This window comes from Bidens hawaiensis, unplaced genomic scaffold, assembly GCF_021521415.1.
Source record: "Bidens hawaiensis isolate Kalapana, Puna unplaced genomic scaffold, B.hawaiensis_p1.1 tig00008951_1, whole genome shotgun sequence".
NCBI classification, from domain to species: Eukaryota; Viridiplantae; Streptophyta; class Magnoliopsida; order Asterales; family Asteraceae; genus Bidens; species Bidens hawaiensis.
This window is the reverse complement of record NW_027491653.1, coordinates 521,277-547,590: the sequence shown is the minus strand read 5'-3', so window position 1 is coordinate 547,590 and position 26,314 is coordinate 521,277. Positions and strand designations below refer to the sequence as shown.

Genomic DNA, 26,314 nt, shown 5'->3' with positions numbered 1-26,314 from the left:
TAATATTTGGGATATAAAGGATTAGATTGTAACAAAATTGTTCAAATAGGATTTCTTTTAAATTCAAAATGACCTGCCATGTGATTTATATTATTTTATTATAATATAATTTTAATATTATAAACAAATAATGAGATGAAATCTTAAGGAAATTCCACGTGGACAGTAGAAGAGTTGTGAGGAAAAATAGGATATTGTTGAAAAACTCATTCTTTTATTATATAGGTAGATTTGATATATATATATATATATTCAGGTGTTTGTGTTTTATGATTTACTTTTCTATCAGACTTTGTTTGTATGCTCAAACTCATTTCACTTTTTATTAAGTTTAATCACATGCAAAATATATAATCGGGCACGATGATAAACACATGCCCTATCCCCTTGTTTGACGATCGATCTTCGACTTTAATAAATAATAGGGTGGGTTCAACGATCGATCTTCAACTTTAATAAATAATAATAGGGTACAACGATTGATATTTAGTTTTAAGTGGGGAGTCGACTGAATTAAACCTCATACCATGAATCGAAGACCATGATCAAGATGGTATGTTGCTTGTGTGGCAAAGAAACACTCATTTTAACATCATGAACGAATCGAAACCTAGGTCGTCTATTTTATGCCTGCTTAGATAAAGTATGTCGATTTTACAGTTCAGTTTGGTTTTTGTTTGTTTTGGTTTTGATTCATCGTTCGCTTTAATTACTTCCAACCCCCTTTGATTCGATTGATAAGTTACAAACCAAGTTTCGCTTATTGCTCCAAATTCTATATATAAACCAATAAAAAGGCAAGTGACAAACTTTCATTTCATAGGCTCTTGCCACGATACTTTAACGTATATACTCTTTGGCCCCTCAGCCTATCGTACAAAGTTTGGTTCATTGGACTTTTGTTACAAAAGTTTCATATATGTAATTTATGGCCCCTCAACTTTATTTTCATAAATTGACCTTTGGGCCACCTACTTTGTTATACTTTGTTAATGAAACTTTTGCCACTAAACATTTACAGTAACAAACCAAATCAATACTGACCGACTTCCCGCCCCAACGTGTGATATCTTTCAAACATGTAATGCTTTAACTCGTTCCACCGTCACGTGCGAGTATAGTTACTTGTTTTGAACCCGATTGTAAGTGAGGGGTGTAACTACATTTGAGTCTGCTATTAAGATTTAAGGGTGAGCAACGCAAGTCTTACCCACAATACCCCACCTATACCTAAACCCGATTAATGATATTATGAAGAACAAGAAACCCTTCTAATCTATCTATTCTAATAAAAACCTACAATATTTGCCACTTGTCAATACCATAGCTCTTCACACCTTTTTTTAAACCAATTTTCATATATGGTCCTTATATTTTATTTTAAGTTATTTTAATATATGACACTAAAATTATATATTTATTCCAACTAAATCCATTACTACGTATAATAAGTATTCTTCATATAGATTAACAAGAGACGATTAGTGAATTCTGAAGTGTTAATTAAAGTGTTTATTATGGTTTACATTCAAAATAATAAACAATAAACATTCGATTTATAATATGTGGAATAAGAACAATCGACTTGGACTAAATTCTGATAACGTCAGCGGCTAAGGCTTAGCCTTTAATACCTAAAAATACATATGATTTTAACTCTAAAAGTTTTTGGGTTGACCCAAAACCTAAAATTCGAACCCAAGAACTAACCTGAATTACTTCAGTTCAGGTTCGGGTTAGTATTTTCTTGGGTTCGAGTTTCTCGAGTCATGTTAGTTTGGGTTCAGGTACGGGTTTTCTTGGGTTGGGTTTCATGTTACGGGTAAAAGTGGCAGCTCTATTTTCAATGATTATAAATAAGAATCACTACATTCATTTTAGACAGAATTACAGATTTTGTCCTTTAAACAAAGCCAAATTACGGTTCGTGTCCTTTTTTTAGTTTCCTTGCAGGCGGTGTACTTTAAACTTTCTTTTTTACACGTTATGTCCTTTACGCTAACTGGGTTAGAAAAACTCAGTTAAATGACAACATGTGCATAGCATGTGATGGGTAAAATGGTCATTACACTTTTACTCTTATACTACCAATTAAACAAATACAAACTGAGTTACAGATCTTCATCCCATCAATTTATCTTTTATCTCCCTCCAACCTCCTTACCTGGTCACCACTCCAACCACCATACCACAACCACTCCGGCCACCATACCCCCACCCACCCCGTTGCAGAGAAGCTTTCATAAAGCCCAAACCCCCTAACCTAACCCTCATCCTTACCTCAAATATTCCCTAAATTGGCATCAAACATAGGGTTTGTAAAAGCATCGATTTTTTACGGCGGCGGTGAAGGGTTTTCAGTTCTGAGCGTTTCCGGCGTGTTTTCCGGCGAGCACACTTCACCTAACAGATCTGAGCGTTTCCGGCGATGGCGGCGGTGAAGGGGTAGGCGGCATTTCACCTAACAGATCTGCCATGGTGTTTCAGTTCTGCTCAGATTTTGGTCCAATTCCATAGATTCAGTTGAAGGGGTAGGCGGCGGTGGCGTTTCCGGCGACAGTTGCAGGCGTGTCGGTGGCGTTGGAGTGGTAGCGGTGGCTTCAGGCCAACGAAATTTAACGGTGGTGGTGGTGGCTTCAAGATTAGTAGTTAATATCTTTACAAGTTGCAATTTCCCTAACCCGAACCTTATCAGGCCAACACCTTCAACACCATCGACACATGCTACCACCGTAAACCGCCACCTGCAACCACCGCAAGCCTTTTAAGATCTACTTGCTGGAAAAACGAGTTGCAGGTTTCCGGTGAGTTCAAAGAAAAACGAGTTCAGATCTTCAATTCGACCCTTATAAGTCACGATTTGCAGGTTTGATTTGGAATTGGGGCTTCGATTTGGAAATAGTGTGAATTGCCCTTATAAGTTCAAATCTTGGTGTAATAGAGATGAAGGGAGGTGTGGTGGTGATGGTGGTGGTGCACAAAGGAGGGGGAAATGTTATAAATAAAAGGATATAGACGAAAAGACCAATATGCCCTCACATGCGCCTCACGTGATGGTATTTAACTGAGTTTATCTAACCCAGTTAGCGTAAAGGACATAACGTGTAGAAAAAAAAGTTTAAAGTACACCGCCTGCAAGGAAACTAAAAAAATGACACGAACCGTAATTTGGATTTGTTTAAAGGACAAAATTTGTAATTCTGTCTTCATTTTATGCAACTTTAAATCTTCTAATATTCTTTTAACTCAGAATAATCACCATTATTTGAACATGGTTTTAATGTTATTATGTATTTTTCATTTTCCTAGAAATTACATTCATATGAAATAAACAAATCATTTTGTTATATTTAAATTTTCAGTTTTTATGTTGCTTGATTATACAATTTTTAATTGTAAAATATAAAGTCAATTAAAAATATTTTATACACAGAATATTAATGACAATAAATTTATCATGATCAATCAATTTCAAATTGTAAAGATTATAAGGATAATTATATCATCAATGTTCAGGTATATGGTTTTTGGAATAATCATGTTTTTTTTGAATAAACATGAGGAGATGTTCTCAAATGACATTATATTAATTGATTAAAATCTATGATATTTTATGTGTATGAATATTTTTTTTATTAATATCATGAATATATATTATCATTTATCTAGAGTTGGTATATACTTAGAGAACATTTTTTGTCACACAGACAATTATATATAGCTATATCAAGAGTTATAAGCAGACCTACATGTTATTTTATTAAGAGTTACAAGCAGACATAGACTAAAAATTTTGAATTTTGATAAACAATGTATACCTGCTAATACAATCACAAATGTAGCGTGAAATGAAGTTTTTACCTATTTGTAACATATTTGTGTAATCTTAGTTATGTAATTTATGTAATTTTAATTTAATTGTAATTGTATTAACAATATATGATCAATTTGTTGATTGTATTTCACTTAATGGCTAAAGTTTAAAATTTTCAACAATCACCTGTGTAATACACGGGCCTCAAACTAGTGTAATATAATCAAGTCTGATTGATTCAAATATTCCGGTCTTACCCGGTATAACTGCACAAATCGGTTAACCAATAACCGGTTATTTTTCTACCCCGTTAATAATTTGGCGGGAAATGACCGGTTAATCGGGTCGGGCACTAACTGGTTTGATAAAATATAAAAATCGATTAACTGGTTGGTGAATAACCTGATAAAAGCCGGTTATTAATAAAATAATTAAAAAAAAGTCGGTTAACCGGTTTCAAAGTCAGTAATATAAATCGGTTTCTAACTGATGGTTTTTTCCGGTTAGTAACCGGCTGGAGATAAACCAGTCGGTTAATGAAACGGTTAGAACCCGGTTACTAACCGATTAACCGGGTAGACTATTTGCCACCATATCTTTAAAAAGAAAAGGCGCATTTTTCATTTCTCATATCTCAATTCCCCCTTTTCATAATAACCAAAACCCTAAATCACACAATCTCTCAAATCCCCCAAAATCAAGCAATGAATCCTCATCATCATCATATTCTTCTACCAATAATAATCCTGTCAACCCTCTTAACCATAACCCAGTCTTCATCAATCTACGACGCCTTAAGCGCCAACGGCCTCCCAATCGGACTCCTCCCAAAGGGCATCACCAACTACACCATCGACCCATCCACCAACCGCTTCCAAGTCCACTTAAACAGTTCTTGCGACACCAAGTTTGAAACCAGCGTCAGATTTGATTGGAACTTTGCTGGGGTTCTCAGTTACGGCCAAATTTCCAACCTTTCTGGGATTGCTGCTCAGGATCTGTTCCTGTGGTTTCCTGTGAAGGGTATTCATGTGGATGTTCCCACTTCTGGGATTATTTACTTTGATGTTGGTGTTGTGTTTAAGCAGTTTGCGCTTTCGTCGTTTGAAGTGCCCAAAGATTGTGCTGCGTTTGATGCTGGTGGACTCGGTAACGAGCTAATCGTGCTTAAGGATCAGTCTGGAGGCATTCGGGTATGATAAATGTGTAATGTTTTAATTTGAATTTGGTACAGGTTTTATGATTGTTGTAGAGTTTGTTAGAATCATAGTTATCAAATGCGTTAGGCGCACTCAGGGCCGGCTCAACGAATATGGAGATTTTGGGCCTTTTTATGGCAATTGTTAAGGAAAAAAAAACAAGTTTCGAACTCATGACCTATACTTTAATAACAACCAAGCCTACCACCACACCAATACATTACTTTTGACTTTACTTTACCTATTAAATTTTGTAGAACAAGTGATGTCATAACATCTCGTCGTATAGGCCTATACGAGTAGAATAGAGGTCACTTGCTCGAAATGTCAGACCTGCAATTTGACTTGTCTATACACCTCGTGTTGATATAGGCGTATAGTTCATCACTGAAGAATTATATGCCTTGTATGGGCTCTATAATATCTCATTTTTGTTCATTTTTTTCAGATTTTCCAAAGTTTTCACCTTCACTCGTATACATATTATACGACTCGTTTAGGTTTTCGTCAACGTCGAATGAAACCGTCTGACATCTATGCGACTCGTATAGGGTTATACAAGTCGTATATGTATTAAATGATTTCTGGTTATAATGTCTTGGATCTGATGCTTAGAACAAACACGATCACAATGTTTTCAATAGGGGTGACAATCTTGACCCAAACCCTTTCAAATGAGTCAATTTGAAATTCCATCCTTTTATTTTCGGGTCAAAATGGGTCGACAAGTTCAAAGAAATGGGTCGATGTGGGTTAGTGTCATAAGGAAATGTGACAGGTTTCAGATCGGAACGGGTTTTCGTACAAGACAGGTTTCGGCACGAAACGGGTTTCAGATCGGAACGGGTTCGGTTCAGGTTTCAAGTCAACACGAGTTTTCACCCGTGACGTGTTGGGTTTTGGTTTCTTTTGTTTCTTTCTGGTCGATTCCGGACTCGTTTTTGTTCGTTTTTTCAGTTTTGTTTTTGTTCGGTTTGAATTCTTTTAGTTTCGTTTTGATTGATTTTTCGATTTCGATTGATGTGGTCCGGTTTTAGCCTTTTGTTTCTTTGTTTCATTTTCGTCGATTCTTTCGGTTTCGATTCGATTCTAGATGATTTTTTATTTTTTTTTATGGAACGAGGACAACGTATGAAACATTTTAGTGTTTTTACTTTTTTTGTTTATGATTTATATTTTGAGTTATAATTTTTTTATTATTATTTTTGAATATTTTTTTGAGGGTTTTTGATCTTAATAGAAAACCCCTCAAAAAATTCAAAAAAAATAATTAAAAAAATCATAACTTAAAATATAAGTAAAAAACGAAAAATCTAAAAAAACTAAAATGTTTCCGCCGTTATTCTCGCTCACAATAAAAAAAAAACTCAAAACCCGGTCTGTCCTTAACCTATTTTGACCCAAACCAAAACAACCTTTTTTTTAATTGACTCGTTATGACCTAAACTCATTTTGACTCAATACTCGTTTTGACCCATGACTCATTTCAACCCATGACTCGTTCGACCCAACCCAACTCATTTGCCACCTCTAGTTTTCAATAATCAGTTTTAGAATGCTTGTTACAAACTGATTCTTGTTGATGGATTCAAAATTGCAATATTGTCCTTAGGGTTAAATAATCTGTTTTCATTAAACTGGCTATCTGCTTCTTCTCATTACCCGTAAACATAATCTGTTAAAATAAGCATTCCCAATGCCTTAAATTTGATTACGAAAAAAATTATATGAAAGTAATAATCTTTTAAATAAAAAGATTGAGGAGGTTATAAACATTTGAATGCCCTTTTTACGTGATTCCTTTATCGCTTTGAAGCTACTATTTATTTGTTAGTCGTACACTTCGGCATTATAATTTTCTTGTGATTTTTTTGTTATTTTTTTTTCTGAAGAAACAAAGCGAGGGAGATGATCAGAGAGCTGATGCATAAGTTCTACAACACAGAAACTTTTTTACAAGGTAATTTAACTTTACTCGAGTTTCTTTTTGAATTGGTTGGTTTGTGATCATTAATCTTTACTGTTGATGTTTCTGGTTAGGCTGCAAGACATGATGATGGTAGGAATGTATGTTCTTGAATGATTAGTTTGCTGGTATACATGTACATGTAATCATGTGTTTTGTTTGAAGATCATGTGACACGATACTGTTATAAGGATATTGAATACTAATGGTCATATTTTGGTGTATATTCATTAATTGTGTTCTTAATGTAAAATAATTAGGTGCTTTATGTTATTAAAAACAGTGAAGTTTAAACTTTAAAATTTGTTTCCTCCTTAAAACTTCCAACAAAACAAGTGTCAACTTGCTTGGGAATGCTCACAGGGGAACAATTAGGATACTGACGTAGCAATCGGTTGTCTGTACAGCTCGGAAACACCACCCTGTGGTCATCGGGAGGTGTCAATCGGGGGCGGAGGCATGAAGTGGACTCAGATAAGAGACACTTAAAACGTAAACGGGTCATAAATGAGCTGTTGAATAATAAGATAAATCACAATTTTTTTTTCAATACACTTGCACTCATACACGGGTCATAAATTCACATACCTGAACTAGAAAACATTATGGAATCCTAAAATGCAGACAAAGACAAAGAAAACTTTCGTTCTACTACTCGATTAGATCCATAATTTAAGATTTAAATCTGATGTTAAACATCACCAACCAATAATAAAGAAAACAAATGTTTATGCAAGGACCAGAAAAAAAACATTACATCCGCTTCATTGCTAGTACCGGTCATAGCGCCTGCAAATGAATTCAAAATTTGAAAAAACACATTAAAATATCTGAGTTTTCTACCTGACCATTTACCAATGAACGATCAACTTCATTATTACCTATCCCTAACAGCCCAAACGAGTAAAATCAAATGACGAAGATATTTATTTGTAATATGTTTTTCCAAACATTAATAAAAAAATGTACCCAGTGAAATCCCACTCATAGCAAGCTACTGGTGAAGTTTGAATTAACCCACCCATAACCGAACCTAACCAAAAACTGCTTCGTCGACTTAATTTTTTTAGTGGATCGGTTATGGTTACGATATATTCATCACCAAAAGAACCGGGCCGAACCAAATATACTAAATAAACGATTAACCAAACCAATATGTATTAATATTATAAATTATACATTTTTTTATTGTTAATCTTGGGTTATTATACACACGTGTCAAATGGAAAAGCTGAGATTGTTCAAACCCAAATGCTAATAGCAATTTATTAAGTGGCTATATGATTTCAAGCCCAAACTTTCTGACTTAGTTACATAGTTTTGGGCTATTTTTGTCATAAAGGTTAACCGACCCATAACTTAAGCAAATCAGCATGTAATCCGATAAACCATAACCTATCCATTATCATTCACCGATTAACCAAAAGTTCAGTTATGGTTACAGTTTGGGCCAAAACCGACCCATGCACACCCCTAGTATAGCATTCCTGGGGCATGTATGGCCAAAACCATAACCAAGGCAGGACTTTCGGTGAACCAAAGTATAAAAACCGATCGATTTCGATTAATTCGGTTAATATAATCAATTTTGCATATTGGTTCATTTCGATTAAGAGTTGATTAACCATGAACCAGATTTGTTCTTCAAATGTTTGGACCCAAGTATAATGGCCCAAAATAATGTACTTGGGTTGGTTTTGAAAATATCGATAACCAAAACCGACACATCGATTATGGGTCAGTTAATTCGTTTTCATGCACACCCTTGTAGTATTAACAAATAAAAGAGCAAAGAGATTACAGTCAAAAAACGTTAATAGAAATCGAACCTTGGTCGATCATAATCCCTAGCACGGTCCCTTGACCGTGACCTATGTCGGCTCCTTGAATCACGGTCTCTTTCTCTATCGCGATCATAACCACGATCACGATCATGATGCCGGTCACGGTCTCGGCTCCTACGATCACTGTCACGTGTGCGGTCCCGGTCCCGGTCACGGCTACTAGCTCTGACTCTCTCTCTGCTACCTTCCCGTTCAAGATCTTTGCTCCATTCTTTCGATCTAAATAAAAGTTTAAAATGCTCAAAATATGAAAATTATCGATATGTTTACTTATGAATGGGTTAACTCGAGTTATATTTCATATTTAACGGGTCAAACGGTTAAAATAAAATAAAAGTTAACTTAAAACTTAAAAGGAAGACAAATTAAGTCACTAAAACTATCACTTTAATGCATCTAACCTCCTAAATATTCTTATCCAAGCATGTATCTAGTTTCAATTAATATCAACATTGACAAATGACAAAAAATATGCCCAGTGACAAATATACCCTTGAAATCTTGAAAAGATGAAAACTAAAACTTGATGATGTGTCAACATATTACAGGGCATTGTCGTAATTTGGCACGTTTTTGCCCGAATTAGTATAATCGAATCAGGATAAATCTCAGGGTGGACTCAAATTTGTTACTGTAATAATAAACTTTCCATAAGCATATTTGACACAAATTCGTTATATAAAAAGTAAAAACAATGAACAAATTTCACATATGCTAGTCCCACAATTTTCACATCCATCAATGAAATAGACGAGACAAAAACAAAATTACCTTCTATCATCTTCCGGAACCTTCCGTCTATTGGTTCTCTCTTCCTGACATAACAAATATAGAGAAATTAAACTGGGTGCCTTAAGAAGCAAATAATACTATTAACATCCAAGGGCATAAAAGTAAAAGATGATTCATATATTACCAGAAGATCAGCTAACTTCTCACGAATTTGCATATAACCAAGGTGGAGCTTTCCACCAAAATGATCCGCTAAGCGACGATCACTGAGATACGCATTATCAAAAAAACATAATAATTCATAAATTAAAAAACTAAATGACACAATAATTAACAATAATATCGAGAAAATATCTCATGGTTGTTTAGCTAATGGTAGGATGATCAACAAACAAGCATAATACAGAAATTTAAAAAACGCACATTCTTTAGCAGCAAAAGTTTATCCTCGTAAAACTGGGCCCAAAAGCCTGCTGGTGACAAGGAGGTATAATCGCCAGGTCAAACACCGAAGTTACTATAAATCCTAGATACTAGTTTTTTTTTATCATCCTTTAAATAAATATTTAAAGGAATTAGTCATTGTGAAAAGTAAATAAATTACCTGTCGTAAACACTTAAAAAGGCTCCACAAATGTCACAAACACGCAACTTCTGGTCAGTCTGAAAAAGGTAAATCAGAATGTGTCAAGAAAAATATATATAAAATTCTTTAATGCATTCATTGCATTTGTGACAACTTCTTAACCTGAAACACCTTTTGTCAAAAGAAAATTTTGAAAAACAGATATGAATATAAAATAACTTAAAAGAATTAATATGATAAAAAAAATATACTTTCTTAATTTTCAAGAAAATGTCGCTTAACCCAATTTTCAAATACTAAAATTCAAGTCCATAAACATGAAAAAGTCCCTCAACCTAACTTTGCTATATTAAAGTCCCTTAACTCATCTGTAAAAAAATATTTATAACAGTTACATGTTACCCCTGATTTGTCAAAATAAAATGGTAAATTTTTTTTTACTATTTGTCTATTTTTTCACAAGACTGTTGATTTAGCAAAATTAGTTGAGACACAATCATGTTTTTTAGCAAAGCTTATGGAACTTGGTGTGCTTTTTCGTGAAAAATAAGAAAGTATGTTAAAGATTTCGTGAACTTAGTATTCTAGACAAGTATGTTTTTTATGTAAAAAAAGTATGTTTTTAACAGTTTAATTTCTTATGGATAAAATGATTTAGAAGTTTTATGTATTCAAGATAAACTTTTGGCAATTTTTGACTTGCTTGGCCAGCTATTCCTACTTAACGTGTTTGCTTTCTAGCAATCTCTTTAATTTACCCATTTAACCCTCAAAAGACAAAAACATAGCCTGACCCGACCAATTCACAAGTCAAACGGTAAGTTGGAGAACTTACAACTCGCACATCAGCAGCAGTAAACTTAGAGGAGTCTGTTACAGGTTCCTGACGAGGAGCAAAGTGCATTGAGAGCTACCAAAAAAAATAGAAAAAAAATGTTAAAAGAAAAGTGAAGTACACAAGATAAAAAGAAACACGTTAGAAGATTCAAGAGCATATAATAATAGACCAAAACAACGGGCTTGATATCCATGATTTTAGAAATCTTCAGTACCCGCATAAAAGGGTTGAACTTAGAAATCCATACCGTTATCAAACTCATACCATGAGAGATTCTTAACAGCAAAACAAACACCATTTAAGTTGCTAGAAAATGGTAAAATATTACTAGTAGGTCCCAATTATGACACGCACCCTTGTAATAATTATTCTTTTAATCATAAATTAAAAACTAACAAATTTATGTAAACACTAAACATGCAACTCAAAACAAAAAAAAAACCATAGTTAGTTGCAAAATACACTCACGCATTTGCATGTAATGCAACTTAAATCTTCGCTAAGATCAAGAAACGAGACTAGTATTCATGAAAGTTGTCATGTTGAATTGGCAAATTGCTGATTATTTAATCTACAATTTGAAATTAGAACACAAAGTTTTCAAAATAAAAGTGAACTTGAGATGCATTAACAATTAGAAGTAAACGAAGTAAAAAACTAGACTACTGTATTCATCTATAATTCTAACACACCCATGTAAAACTCACCCGCAAGTTTAAAAGGATTTTAGGGTCGGTAAATACACAAATGCTAGCACAAATTATCTACCCTCTAGTCTACAGGTTATGTATTATTCATAACAGTCCAGACGAGTACAAAACATAATAACTTAAAAAACAAGACATGTCAAAATTCGCCCAAGGTGTAGTTTTAATGCATGTTGCCTACTAAGGGTGTGTTTGGGATTCCTTATTTTCCTCTCCTTATGACTTATGGTGGTTGAATAAGTCATTTTTGTATTAACAAAGTGTTTGGGAACACATAAGGCCTTTTCCATTTCTCCTTATCAACAAAGCCAAAATAGAGGGTTTCAATAAGTTGGAGTTTGCTAACTTATCTCCTTATATGATTAGAATACCCATTCCACCCTTCCAAATTCCATTCCACCCATTGCTAACTATGTCCTTTTTGGTCATTTAAATCAATAAGTTAAACCAAACACTTTTTAAAAAACAACTTATTGTTTTATGTTAATCCAAACACTTTTTTAGAAACTCCTTATGATAAAGCCATAAGACCTTTTCAACTTATCACAAAAAGGCCTTTTTACCTTAAATAAGGAATCCCAAACACCCCCTAAATAATACAACTTCCATAATCATATTGGATCAACCCAACCTGGTGTGTATAGACCTGTCAAAAGTGTAACTTTAATGCATATAACCTCCTAAACAATTTACTCAATAAGCTGGATTTATAGTTGAATAATATAACTTTGTAATCATATTAGGCACGCTAAATATCTACAAACTTCAAAAACAAAGCAAAAAAAATGTAACGAGTCAACCTAACCTCAAAAATTACTTGTTACCAACCCACCCATTTTGCCACACCTCTACCATCTAAACTTGAAAACTAGTTTCACTAATTAGCACAACAAAAGTTGACAAAAGAAAAACATACATCATGCTATATCATGCCCCATCATCTTGACCTAGAGTGCAATCATATTCCATTGAGAACTGGATAATACTAGCTGAATACTATGACAAGAAAAAAATAACCAAATTCTTTGAATCTATAAGACAAATATATTTCACAATTGGAAGGGTTGAAATAGAAGAAAAATATGTATCAGAAAGTTGCAAACCTTCTTAAATGCCTCAGCCTCTTCCAGTGCTTTTTGTGCTTCATCCAACATTCCTTGCTCACCTAAAAAACAAATGAAAATGCATGATGCAGCTATAATCATTTTTGTATTCATACCTACTACGTCTACAATATATAAAGGTCAATGCTTTGACCTTTTTAAATCAATATATTGCACTTTGATGGATTTGATTTAAGAAACCAAACTTACCAAGATCTGCTTTTTTCAGCTTCTCATTAATCAACTCCTGAGTGCGCGCATCCGGATTAGCCACAGGCAATGGTGCCAATGGCGGAGGATTTGGAAGAGGTTGTGGTAAAGAAGCTCGATATTTGTTAAATGCATCTAATAAAAGCATTGACTGATAGTAACATAAAAAAAATATTTAGAAAGAAAATGAGGATTAACTGTGATGGTTAGCCAATAGATGACAGTTTAATTCATGAAATTCAATGAAACAAATTATTTTATAATCAAATTCTATTTACAAGGAATTGCATTATGAGGTTTTTTTAGAGAGACAACTTTACATGACTCTTTATCCCATTGGTTTAAATAAAATACAGCTTGAGAATAATGAATCTTACTGATAAGTTTTGAAGATAAACTTCTTTCATAAAGAGTATTCAATAAGTGTTAAGAATAATAGAACTGTGTTTTTAAAGTTAACATAAAAGTTAAGTCTCTCGCATGCAAAACATTAGCAAATTCATGATTTATAAGTCGTTTGATTAATTAAAATGAAAGATACAAAAAATTTATCAAGAGACGGTGATTTAACAAACCATATAGAAATAACAAACAAAATCTAGCTCTCCTAGCTTTCTCTTAATAAAGTCACAAAGAGTAAACAAAAATACAGTTATGCAAGGTCTACAAAAACACATGTACCTGTTTGTATGCTCTTTGAATTCTGAGTTCTTCGACGATTTCCATTGCTCGAATCTTCATATCGGCTTTTCCTTCCAGATCTAGAGTGCCAAAACTAAACATATAAGTATGTATACAGATCGATGCATGTGTGTATATTAAAGATAGGCAAAAAATTTGGGTTAATTACAGAAAACGAAAAAGAAAATGTTAGCTGGTGTGAACAGAATTTACCACATTGATCAGCCTCTTTTAGTTTCTACTTTATCTGCTTTGACAACTCAAGAATCTCAGGTGTCTGCACATTCAGCAAATCAACAAATTAAAAAATATAACAAAGTGATACACAAAATAGCCCAAAAAAAAAAGTTAAATCAACCTGAGTAACTTCTGACACAGAGATAGCAATAGCTGTTTTAGCATCTTCCTCACTAAGTCGTTTAAGAGCTCTTGCAATTTTTCTGTCACATTCAACAATAAGTCTGTCTATAAGATCCTCCAATTCCCTATCATAGTTATCTTGACCTTTTGCCTTTGCTTCTTGGTATCTGATTAAAGTTAAGTAGCACAGACATTGAAAACAGTAATGTTCAAATCTCACGTATGATTAACAGCCATATAAAGTACACCATTACTTGAGATAGCATCTTCATAACACTTTCTTTATTACTTAATAATATGAGACTGATAAAATAAAAAGTGAAAAAAAGGATACTCTTTCCTCAGCTGAAATGAATGCACCTTTGGGCATGGTCCCATGTCCATTTTCTGAAATTCAAAACACAAAAAAACTGAGTAAGCATCACCAAAACAAAACGTGACAGTATACACACAAGTTGCCTGTATTGCAACCAGGCTATCAGGAATTCAACTCCCCTGTTTTAAACTGGCTAGGGTGTAAATGAGTCAAGCTGAATCAAAACTGAAAAGTAGACACCATTGTTATGCACAAGTTGACTGTATTGCAACCAGGCTAAGTGTGTAGCCAAGCCAAGCCCGTCTAGGCTCGAGCTCGACTCTTTAATTATTTATTAACTACTTTACTTATTTTTTTTATATTTTATATATAACATACTGTATATTAACTACTTATTATTTTTTTCATAACTTTATCTATAATAATATTTATAACTAAATTATATATTTGATATATTAGATAAAATTTATAAATAATGGGCTCCTTTAGGCTCATGAACCGGCTTGAGCTTGACAAGTGAATCTCGGGCTCGAGTTTGTTTATTAAACGAGATTATTAGCTCGAGGTCAGGCTCAAGCTCGTGTAAGCTAGACTGAATTCAAAATTTTAACGAGCCAATATCGAGTAGCTCACGAGCGACTTGGCTCATTTGCACCCCCCGCCTGTTTCTCTGTAACAAATCTTACTAAAAAACACACCTAAATACGATAATCTAAAGTTCAAAAAACTCAATTCCACAACAAGCTATTCAACACGAACACAATTCCTTTCTATTCACTCACATAACACGATTTTCCCCAAATTTTATAACATACTTGGTAGAAAATTAACAGCTAAAACCCTAAAACGAGGTAATTGTGTGTCGGGATGCATATAGTATAATAAGAGGAATGGATTTTGCTTACAGTGAGTTGAAAGAGTTCGTGAGGACAAAGGCCGGCTAAGAAGAGACGACAGACGTCACGATCGTAGTACTTCCGATTGACTTCCGTGACGTCTCCGTTACGATTGGCTCCCATTAACACATCCAGCTGCTTCCTGATTGCATCCATCTCCACACACTCGCGCAGTGGTTAGGGTTTTGGTCTTCTGTTTTTACTTTGGGGGAAAATGAACAAGCCAATAGCCCAATCGACCAATTAAAGGGTTTATTTTGGGGAAACCATTTATTTCTTTAATATCTTTTTAACCACCAATTTTTTCCCACCTTTTAAACTTTTAATTTTAACTCGTGACCACATTTGGTTGTAAGTTATACAAAAGTATACACACGTTGTGATCTTTTCTTTAGTAACAAATTTTGTCTTGTTATGAATCACCGACGATTTTTGTATGACACCCTTTTATTTTGTTAAACCAATTATATAACTTTGTTCCCTCAATAGTGTCTCTAAATAGTTGTTTTGGTATTATAAATATCATATATTGTAATGAGTAATTGGTATCTAGAATTTACATATCTACTTTCTATTCTCTTTCTTTATTAGTTCTTCAAAGCTAAAGAATAACAACATTAGTCTCGTTATAGTTAGAGGTAGAATTATAACATGTCTATTTTCTTTTGTAGTTTTTTTTAGATTTTTATGAAGCCATTGGTTAATTAATTTTATTAACCAATCGATTTTTGATTTACTCGGTTCGGTTAATTTAGGATAATGACCTAAACAAATTTTTGGCTGTCTTTTTTGCTTATAAATACGTGAAATTGAGGTGTCTATATATATATATATATAAAAGTTCAAATAAAAAATATTTGTTTTGTGAAAAGTGTGAGAAGGCTTTAAAATCAAGCACACCACTAAAATAGGACACTATACAATGTAAATAGAAAATTATACAGTATTTATAAACTACTAATCTCAACCACTAGATACTAGATCCAATGGCCAAGATCTATTCTTATGTTTCTCACAAAACTATTGTTTTTTACATTAACCCTACCATATATATATAAAAAATGAATGTATACATACATGAACGAGAGGTATAATAACATGATGTATAAATAGACTAAATGAAAGTAAAATATATAAAATACAAGAAATGGATGTACAAAAGCTAGAATTACATGAAAGTCTGATTGTCTGTTTACTTTACCACGATGAAGCTCTCGATCCTCCTACTCCTACTCCTATTCCTATTCTCCCTATCGAATTCCTCAGCTTTCCAATCGGACGAGCTTCTGGCGGACGACGAAGAATTCGGTCTAGAAGGCGGACGTTCACCGGACGTATCATCACCTCAGATCCAATCTCCTCCTCAACCTACTACCAGGAAAGACTCTGAATCCGACTCCAGAATTCAATTCCTTCTCGAACACGCGTTCGGTGATTCCTCTGAGTTCTCCGCCGCTGGCACTTTCACTGCTCGAATTAAGACTTCTCCTCATGGCGGACAGGTATATAATAAGTTATTGTTACGATTTAGATACTGATAACTGATTTTGTGGTGAAATTTGTACCTGATTTAAGTCTGCTGATGAATTTTAGAGAAATTTGCAGTAGTTGTTATGTTATCAAGTGTAGTATATGCCGTTGACTGGTCAAACAATATTTTGTATTTGATTTAGTCTGTTGATGAATGTTAGGGCAATTTGCAGTAGTTGTTTATCAAGTGTAGTAGATGTTGTTGACTGGTTAAAGTGTTAAACAGATACTCGACTTGATTTAAGTCTGTTGATGAATGTTAGGGCAGTTTGCTGTAGTTGTTACCAAGTGTAGTATATGCTGTTGACTGCTCAAACAAATACTTGACTTGATTTAAGTCTGTTGATGAATTTTTAGGGTAATTGACAGTAGTTTTTATGAAGTGTGATATATGCTATTGATAGGTTAACCTTGTTTTGTTTATTACTTCAAAAGCATTTGATTATTGGTTATTACCCATGGAAGAAATATATGTGCTTTATTGTTGTAATGTTTCTCAACAAGGACTGATATATGCACATGCTTCTTTGTATAGTTGTATATCCGTAACGCCATTAATGGATATATTTGATTTTCTTTGAATCAGACTCTTACGAAGCTTCGGTTCTCAAGGAACGATCTTACTGCAACAGAGAAGGAGAAGTTTAAAGTGATTCTTCTTCAGCTTCCTCTATATATTTTTTCTTTTTCCGTTTTATCATTGTAGTCATTTTGTTTATGCTTTTTTGTATGACTCAGTTCGGTTTCTTGATTATATGTTCTTTCAGAAACTACTGGAAAATGATGACTACTACAAAATTAGATTACCATCTGATGTGTTAAATGCTCCTGGGAGGGACTATGTTATTTCGTCAGTAAAAGCAGTAAGTTTCATAGCAGACATATTATGCATCACTAACTACTGGTTTATGTATAATTTTTGCATACGATGAATTCATAGCAGATAAAAAAGACAGTTTTTTTCCTTTATGTTTGATATTTTGATCTGATAATAAGTTGTTCAAAGTTCAAACAGTTAACAGTGTAACATGATGTTTATGCATCTGCTGAAACAGAATGAATAATGAATCGTCTAGAAGCTCTTTAAACATATTATGTGTAATACAAGTTTCTCATTATGTTTGTGTTTTTTATTACTTCAGAGGTGTCTTCCAAGGGATGGACTAGATGAGCATATTCATATACACATGGTGATTTTTCTTTTCCATCAGTATAAAAAGTCAACCCTAAGGATAAGTTAAAGATATGCTTGTATTCATCATGGTTGACATTGATATAGAGTGTCTCATTATAGGAAACCAGATGATTTCTGAACTTGCACTAATTATATATGATTACAGGAAGGTGTTAATATTTTGGCTGTTAACTATGGCTCTTCTGGGGCTTGCCAGTATCCTCGCCAACTAAAACTTGTTAGTTTGCACCAATATTTTTACTCATTTGTTTATATTATCCGTGTTGCTTCATAAATTGATCTTTGATATGTAATTTCTTGTTTATTGTTCCAGCCTGCAAAATTGTTCTTCAATTCTCACACAGCTTTAAAGTACAGCGAGCTTGCGCCAAGGTGAAATAACTTCTGATTCTCAGTTTAGTTTCATGTCAACTGCAACAAAAAATGATTGTCCTTACTTTATCTTAACTGGCAGATTTTTGTTTCCATTTCACGTTTGGTTTTTTGAATCAAAATGTCCATTTTGGCTTATATTATTTATTATGTTTTTGAAAAAGTTTGAATTTTCTCAATAGATTTTTAGAACTTCAAACAGAATAAATACTTCTGAAAGCTATTTCTACTGCCTGTAATATTTTAACTGATTGTGTAATTTTCACCATTCAATTCACATAATTGCGCTTTGAATATCTATAGAAACTTCCCTTATATATTCATTATCATAATTATTTTAGTTTAGGGTGTTTATATAGGCTTGAATACTAGTTTTATTTTTATTTAAAATTTAAATTCTGATTCAACTGGCATGCTTTATTTGTAAGTAGTAGGTAACAAAGACCGTTGGGCTTTCTAATTATTTGCAACATATAATTGTTTTATTTTTTTTATTAGTTTGCATATTCACATAATCTTATTTAAAGCTCTTTATTGCAACTTAAATCAGGACCCCAATATTTTCCGAAGATATTGGAGGCGTTGATATTGGAGATGATGAAGGCGTAAAGCCAATGGTTGAGAGATCTTTTTGGGCTAAATATGTGAGTAATCTTGGCTTTTTTAATATAGGGCGGGGTTTATTACAGAACACTAAGCTATTGTGAGAACAAAATGAACAAAACTATTTTTTTTAATATATTTATAAATGGTTCATGTTTTACCATTTATTTTTTTTTCTGGGATCATATCAAGTTTATGATTAACTTTATCTTCATATTCTTTTGATATCAGTGGATGTACTTGGTCCCTCTTGGACTTATTGTGATGAATGCTGTCACACAAGGCATGAACATGCCTGAAGAACAAGCCGGTGCCCAAACACAACAAGCGGTTGGTGCTGCCCCACGAGCCCAGGGTGCAGCTGTAAGGAGACGATGATGGTAATTGTTAAATTTGGTTTAGGACTTTGAAATGCGTTGCTTTGGTTTTTTGAAGTATCCACTGTTTTCATTGATGCACATTTGTCTAATATAGACGACACTATTTGATGCACGTTTAGAAAATGACCTATTTACTTATGAATAGGTTGATTTGGGTCGTGTTTTATACCTAAGGGTCAAATATTAAGGGAACATGTCAAATGGACTGCGTTGATTTGATGTTGGATGAATAATTCGACATACATGAATAATTTTATGAGCAGAGATCAGAATTATAGTTGAAGACATTTTATAACTTTATATTTTCATAGAGATGTAGAACTCGAATTACAAAAGTTTGTTATGGAAGTACAAGCAACCAATCATCTGAGAACACAAAAGGTAAAAATCATAACATCAAGTCAATACAATTTTCGCACATATACCCACCCAAAATATTACAAGATACAGAATCGATCAACTGGTAGTCAAGGTGTTATGGTTTACGAATTCCAAATATCGCATCGTGATTTTCTTCAAATTTGCTTAGTGTTTGAACACATACCGATCAATGTTGGTATGAAGTCTCGATACTCATCTTTTTATTTGCAAATGTTAATAGAAGTGTGGGTTTGCCGGTTTGCTATCATTTCATCCTCGTTAGACCCAACCAAATAGTACCAATAGCTTTATTATGGGTAAGATTTTACAAGGTATGGTTGTTGATAGATCTTGATAACACTTTTTGAAGTTTCAACTTAGAAAATCAACTTTTTGTCTGGGGTAAAAAACTGTTGTGACATATTGATCATGTCTATATGTGGAAACTATGAGTTGTAGTGTTACGAACCGTCTATATTTAACTATCATTGTTTAAATAATTTTAATCATAAAATTCATCTTATATGCGTAAAATTTCAGAGATCTTTATTAACCAATAAATGCACAATATGTACAAAATCTCAAAGAGCAAATACTAACAAAACAAATCACAATATGACGAACAGTTGATGTAATCTGTAGTCTCATAAACACTAGAATAAATGAACAAAGATGATTATACACGAATTAAAGAGCACGAGAGAGAAAATGCAATAACTACAAAGATAATAATGACTATCAAAGAAAATTGAGAGATTGATAAACAAAAAAAAAACAAAAAAAGAGTTGAAGACGGTGATCTAAACATTCTGAAAGATCTGAAAGATGGAAGAGTGTTACATCCTGGCGATAGAATGCAAATAGACAACACCAAGTCACCAACTCTATCTTCTCAACATGTCAACATAAGTCCCTCAACTTTTCAAACAAACAAACAACATTAGTCCCTCGAATATGAAACACAAAATCAATTAGACAATAACCACATTGTGTTTGCCGATGAATTAAATTCTTCATTGCATCTTCATATCCCATACAAACCAAGTGACTTTATAATTGCCAAATGCCAATAAAACTTTTTAATTTTTTTCTAGTTACATTATTTTTTCTTTCTCCATGTTAACTTAACGTATTCTTTCAAAGACAATCGTGGGGGTAAACACGAGAATCCCTTGGGGGTTTGTTAATATCAAATTGCATATATACTACAAACAATGAAAAGTTCATGGGGGCACAGACGACCCCTCACGTAGATCACTTATGTATGCCACTTTAACGAGGATAAACACCTGATGTCAATAGCACATAATGATAATATCTTCTAGCTAGCATGTACAATTAGCATGTGAATCAGTGAATGCATTGTCTCTGAATGCACGTGATACACAATTCGAATTCCTCGTTATGCAGCAAGTTTCTATTTTAAATAATAAACAAGATTCACCAAAGTTTGATAACATCAAGGCTCAAACCACCAACTTATTTATTGGTTAGATCTCACTTTCAAAAGATTTTTTATGATACGATATATAATTGGAGATTTGTGTCCAAGATTTTGTTTTGTTCTCAATATTTTAAGAAGCAATCCCTGTCCCATATTTCTTGAGAATCCGGTATTAGCTCCGTTTTAATAGACCCGAGTCAAAGCCACTTACAAAGTGCATCGTTTTTTTGTTTAGAAAAACCAATAAATTGTTTTCAAACCTAATCTCAGGATGCTTATAATACTTAATGTAATATATTTATTGATTATTATTTGAATCAAACACTTGCTAAATACAGTAATACACACAATAGACTACATATTGGTAAAACCTTTGTTTCCCTTTGATTAGTGATCACTAATCATTTCTTATATCATCTTTAACGAGATTACAAAACCCACACGTCTCTATAATCATTAGGAAACCGAGGTTTTTTTGGCCAGCGTGTAATGGGGTGAAAGTCAAAGATGGGCTCTTCCCTAGTGGGATTGGTAGACCAGAGAGAGGGGTAAAGCTCCTTGGAGGGGCTGTTAGTCGAGATCCCTACTTTATTAAGGAGTTGGCGAGGCGGAGAGCATCTCGTGCGGTTGATCTTATGAAACTCTTACCTTGCCTTAGGGATCCCCAGAGCGAACTCCTCCTGCTTAGGTCTTGCATGGGGGTTGCTAAGTTGCTTTTTGGGTTACGAACATGCCACCCCCATATGATGGATGATGCGGTATCCTGTTTTGATAAGGGGCTACGAGAAGCCATCGAAGACATAGTTGTATGTGGAGGCCCGTTCTTTGGTGATCTTCAGTGGCGACTTGCATCTTTACCGATGCGCTTAGGGGGTTTAGGCCTTCTTTCGGCTCATGATGTTGGGGTTTACGCTTTTGTAGCGTCGAGGGCTCAGTCTTGGAAGCTACAGAATCACATCTTAAGGAATAGCGGAGTTGTCGACCTGGACCCAGACTACGTGCAGGCCCTGGAACGCCTAAATGGCGCTCTCCCAGACTTTGACATTGGCGGTTTCTCTAATATGGACACCGCCCCACCAAAGCCTCAAAAAACTTTGGCGAATGCCCTTTTTGGAAAAATCGCTCAGAGCCTGGGAGAAGTTTTTGGATTGTCCCCTCGACAGAAGGCGGTTTTTGAATGCTTACAAGGTCCTCATGCCCAAGATTTTCTGACCGTTATCCCGATTGATGGCTTGGGCCAAAGCATGTCTGCGGTCGAGTATAGGGCCATTCTTAAGTACCGTTTGATGGTCCCAATGTACCCAGAAGACGAAACATGTCCGATCTGCCGTAAGGCCTGCCTGGATAAATTTGGAGAGCATGCGGTTCATTGCAAGGAGATGCCTGGGTTCAAATACCGACATGATTGGGTGCGGGACGTTCTTTGGGACATCTTAAGGCGAGCTGGGATATCAACTAAAAAGGAAGCCCCCGTAAACTTCCTTACAGACCCCACGGAAGGGAGATCCACTCTACGACCGGCAGATTTGCTCGTCTTTGGTTGGGCCGGGGGAAAACACGCTTGTGTTGACCTCACAGGGGTATCTCCCTTAGCTGGTTTGAGGGATAATGGGTTTGTAGCTGGGCAAGCAATGAAAAGGGCTGAAACGAAGAAGGTGGAGAAACATGCTAAAGCCTGCGAAGAGAACCAACATGTTTTTGTCCCTCTGGCTTTTGATACATTTGGCTCCTTGGCACCGGAAGCTATCCGTTTTCTAACCAGGGTCCAAAAGGTTGTGCATAGCAATGTGTCGACTCCAAAGGGGCAGGGGTATGTCTTTAGCAGGTTAGGGTTTGCAATTCAGAAAGGGGTGGCGGCGCAACTTGTTGCCCGCCTACCTGCTATATTGATGTAATATCTATGTAGAAACATATTGGAATGCATTGACTTTTTTTTAAAAAAAAAAAAAAAAAAAAAAAAAATTATAAAAATGAAAACTTTACATTTTCTTGGTTTTTCCTCCAAAAAAAAAAAAAAAAAAAAAAATCATTAGGATGTGATTTATAATACTCAAAAAGGCTCGTAAAAGCCGTCTTAAGCCGATTTTCAACATGCAGTCCTACTTGATCAGCTAACCAATCTATATATTCAAACTGTCAACAAAGCCATCAATGTTGAACTCAGAAACACAGTTTCTTTGACCATTAGTCATATACTCATATGAACGAAAAATTATCAATAATGTGGTAACAAAAATAATCAAAAGATGATAACCTGAAAGCGTAGTGAATGCGTGTGACGCTTCTGGAGTCCATTTTCATCCAGTTCTTTATAGAATTTGAAAACATCGACCAACATCTCATCTTTCGACGGCAATGATATCTTCTTGGACAACGCAAGTGCTACCCACTTCGCTTGCAACTCAAGGACTCGAAATAGAATGCCACTGTCTTCACAATGATAGTAATAAGAACCACAAAATAACATAAAATAATAGTGATTAAACTAATGAAAAAGAGCCTAATGAAGGACATACTATAGGTTAATCCAATGAACGCGAGTCTAGGTGCAAATTGTGGAAAGAATACATGTTTGTATAGTGGTCCAACACGATTATCGTCAACATGTACCATGTTGTTTGCTCTTAGAAAGGGGAAACGAAACTTATACCTAACAAATACCGAATCAAAAGAAGAGTTTAGTGATTTGTTTCCGAAAAACATAGAAACCAAAGTGTTGGTTATAGTTCATACCCCGTGCAATGTATAATAGCATCCGCTACGATAGAATCTCCTTCTTGGAACTTGACCGTCCCATCATTAAAAACGCGTTCGATCTGTTAAAGACGCGGATGTTGATATGGTTACATTTCAAGGAACTAATTGTACAATAAGTTTGCTTCATTCAACTCAAATTATACCTTCATGTGTTGCCAAATATTTTCGTATTCATCCAACTTTCTAACCTTGACACTTGAAGATCTCGAAGAAAGATGAACCTCTTTGGCAGTCGTTGAGATTTCTCGGGATATATCAGCGGCACTTGGCCCACTCCCAATCACGACTACCTATCAATTTGTTGATAACAAAATGTACTTTAGAGGTTTTAAAATAAGAGATATTGGATTCCACCGAGCATTTTCCTAACAGAGCCTAACCTAGCCAGTGGATCAAATTGTAAATTTTGGTCTACTGCACATTAATCGAATAACATATTATACATATAGCTCAATATCATATTCTCGATTCTTTCACACTGAGTTTGTAGAGTTTATATCTTTGTGTTTTGGTTATATAAAGTTATTAGATAATATAACTATACAAACTATGTTCATCGAAATAATATGTGAATATTCTTCCCAATGAAACATGAAGATCCATTTGACATGTTTCCTTCTAACAATATCATAACTCGATATATTTCTATATATCGACTAAAAGAGAGGAAAAGCACGAAAAGATACATACTTGATCTTGATATGGTTCGGGAATACGATAATTGTGACTATGCACTTGTTTTCTTGACCATTGCTCTATGCCTGTCTCGATCATATGTCAAACAGATGTTTTAAGCATTTACCATATAAAATATAAATATAAATAACAATAAAATTAAAACTTATACGCTAAAAGCCTAAAATAGATCGTGTGGGGTTGGCAAGGAATGGTAAAAACCGGTTAATTTTGCATTGTGAGGTGAGGTTGGTTTAGGATATAAATGACATTGGCGAGTTACTCAAGATCGACAGGTTAAAATCATTATTTGAGCCGAGCTTAATTGGTTGTGTTAATAACCACATTAGTTTACAAACCGGATCTCGGTAATCTAATTGGTACATGACAAGTAAATTAGTGTTTTTAGTGTTTAAAATCAGTAGACACGACTATATTAAATATAAAAGGGTTATCCTATACCTACACCATCCCATTTGATTTCACTTTATCAAACGGTCGTTCACAAAATACTAAGACAACCGTGTTGACCAAAAAATCCAAACTTTGAATTTATTAGTCAAAGGTTAGAATGTTCGTTTGAACAATATTCGGACGGCTGTTCTGACCATATGGAGGTCAAACTTTGAATATTATCAGTTGGAACAACCGTTTAATCAATATCTAGATGGCTATTTTGATCATAAACGGTTAAAGTGTAAAAAACATTTGGTTAAAATGACCGTTCAAGCTTTATCCAGATGGCCGTTTTAAACAACATGTATCATGTGTCTGGCTGTTGGTGTATGGCTGGCCTAAATAAAAAAACTAGACAACTTTTGACTAGCATTATTAGAATACTAAAACATACCAGGAACATCATTGGCAACTCGGGGTTCAGTATGGAGGCCATTACAAATCACCACCGCATCAAACACCTCTTGATCCATCATACCATTCACCATCGACCGCCACTCGACCGCAAACTCACCATCCCTCAACTCCTCAACTCTCACCACCTCCGAATTAAACCGAATCACCTTAACAACTCCAAACTCCTTAGCAAAATCTTGAAAAAACTTTAGAACCTCTTCATGACCAGGAAACAACCTCAGATCACCGTATGATTTGTCTTCAAATGAGAAATCCGAGAATCCCATTAGCGGCCGAGGAAGGTTTGTTCGAAGAGATGCGTATAGACTTCCGTGAACAACGGTTCGGTTGGGATCAAGAGGAATGCACCCGTCAACTTCGACTCGGTGGTCATAAACCCAAGTTCCACCTGTTTGGTCTGATTTTTCGAAAACGGTGACTTGGTGGTTCTCTCGAAGAAGCTCGCGGGCGGTGACTAGGCCCGCGATGCCGGCTCCGATCACAGCTACTTTCAGGGAATCAGTCATGTTGTGATTTGGAAGCAAGTTATCTTGTGCGTTATGGGCATTTATTGGTTAAATGCCCAATTTAAAACAAAACAAAATAATTGGACAACTACTTCATAGCAATACCATTACATTATTGGTTAATAATGTACACATGGTGATTTAATACTTCTCTGTCCTCCTATTTTAAATGTCTATTTTTTTATTTTTAATTGTCCCAATTTAAATATTATTTTTATACATATAAATTCAATTTTCAATTATATTCTTACTATTAAATGTCATTTTTTAGCCAAGGAAGAAAAATGGTTTTTAACCATAATAACTTAAAGGACCTTATTGTTATTTTACAGCTCATAAAATAAAATGATCAAACATTTCTTAATTT

At 34.5% G+C, this 26,314-nt stretch overlaps 3 protein-coding genes and 1 pseudogene across 4 annotated transcripts; 2 read left to right on the top strand and 2 right to left on the bottom strand.

The window, feature by feature from the left end:
* The first annotated feature begins 4,480 nt into the window (after positions 1-4,480).
* Positions 4,481-7,230, top strand: LOC143530589 (uncharacterized protein At5g01610-like). Its single transcript, XM_077026080.1, has 2 exons — positions 4,481-5,007; positions 6,906-7,230. Exons 1-2 carry the CDS (start codon positions 4,519-4,521, stop codon positions 6,942-6,944), a joined length of 528 nt encoding a protein of 175 aa, XP_076882195.1. The 5' UTR covers positions 4,481-4,518; the 3' UTR covers positions 6,945-7,230.
* A 507-nt stretch (positions 7,231-7,737) lies between these two features.
* On the bottom strand, positions 7,738-15,477 carry LOC143530588 (U1 snRNP-associated protein usp106-like; annotated as a pseudogene). Its single transcript, XR_013134893.1, has 13 exons — positions 15,262-15,477; positions 14,375-14,427; positions 14,039-14,207; positions 13,894-13,957; positions 13,681-13,760; positions 13,000-13,150; positions 12,790-12,851; positions 10,977-11,051; positions 10,160-10,218; positions 9,740-9,821; positions 9,595-9,638; positions 8,809-9,042; positions 7,738-7,768 (listed from the first exon to the last, which is right to left on the bottom strand). The product of XR_013134893.1 is annotated as a U1 snRNP-associated protein usp106-like (transcript).
* A 971-nt stretch (positions 15,478-16,448) lies between these two features.
* On the top strand, positions 16,449-19,515 carry LOC143530587 (uncharacterized). Its single transcript, XM_077026079.1, has 8 exons — positions 16,449-16,754; positions 17,369-17,431; positions 17,550-17,645; positions 17,925-17,972; positions 18,123-18,194; positions 18,291-18,349; positions 18,900-18,993; positions 19,184-19,515. Exons 1-8 carry the CDS (start codon positions 16,458-16,460, stop codon positions 19,328-19,330), a joined length of 876 nt encoding a protein of 291 aa, XP_076882194.1. The 5' UTR covers positions 16,449-16,457; the 3' UTR covers positions 19,331-19,515.
* Positions 19,516-23,017: 3,502 nt separating this feature from the next.
* LOC143530632 (flavin-containing monooxygenase FMO GS-OX5-like) lies at positions 23,018-25,955 on the bottom strand. Its single transcript, XM_077026118.1, has 8 exons — positions 25,419-25,955; positions 24,584-24,654; positions 24,037-24,183; positions 23,870-23,952; positions 23,653-23,786; positions 23,391-23,566; positions 23,187-23,269; positions 23,018-23,063 (listed from the first exon to the last, which is right to left on the bottom strand). The coding sequence occupies exons 1-8, from the start codon at positions 25,945-25,947 to the stop codon at positions 23,018-23,020; spliced, it is 1,269 nt and encodes a 422-aa protein (XP_076882233.1). The 5' UTR covers positions 25,948-25,955.
* Positions 25,956-26,314: the final 359 nt, after the last annotated feature.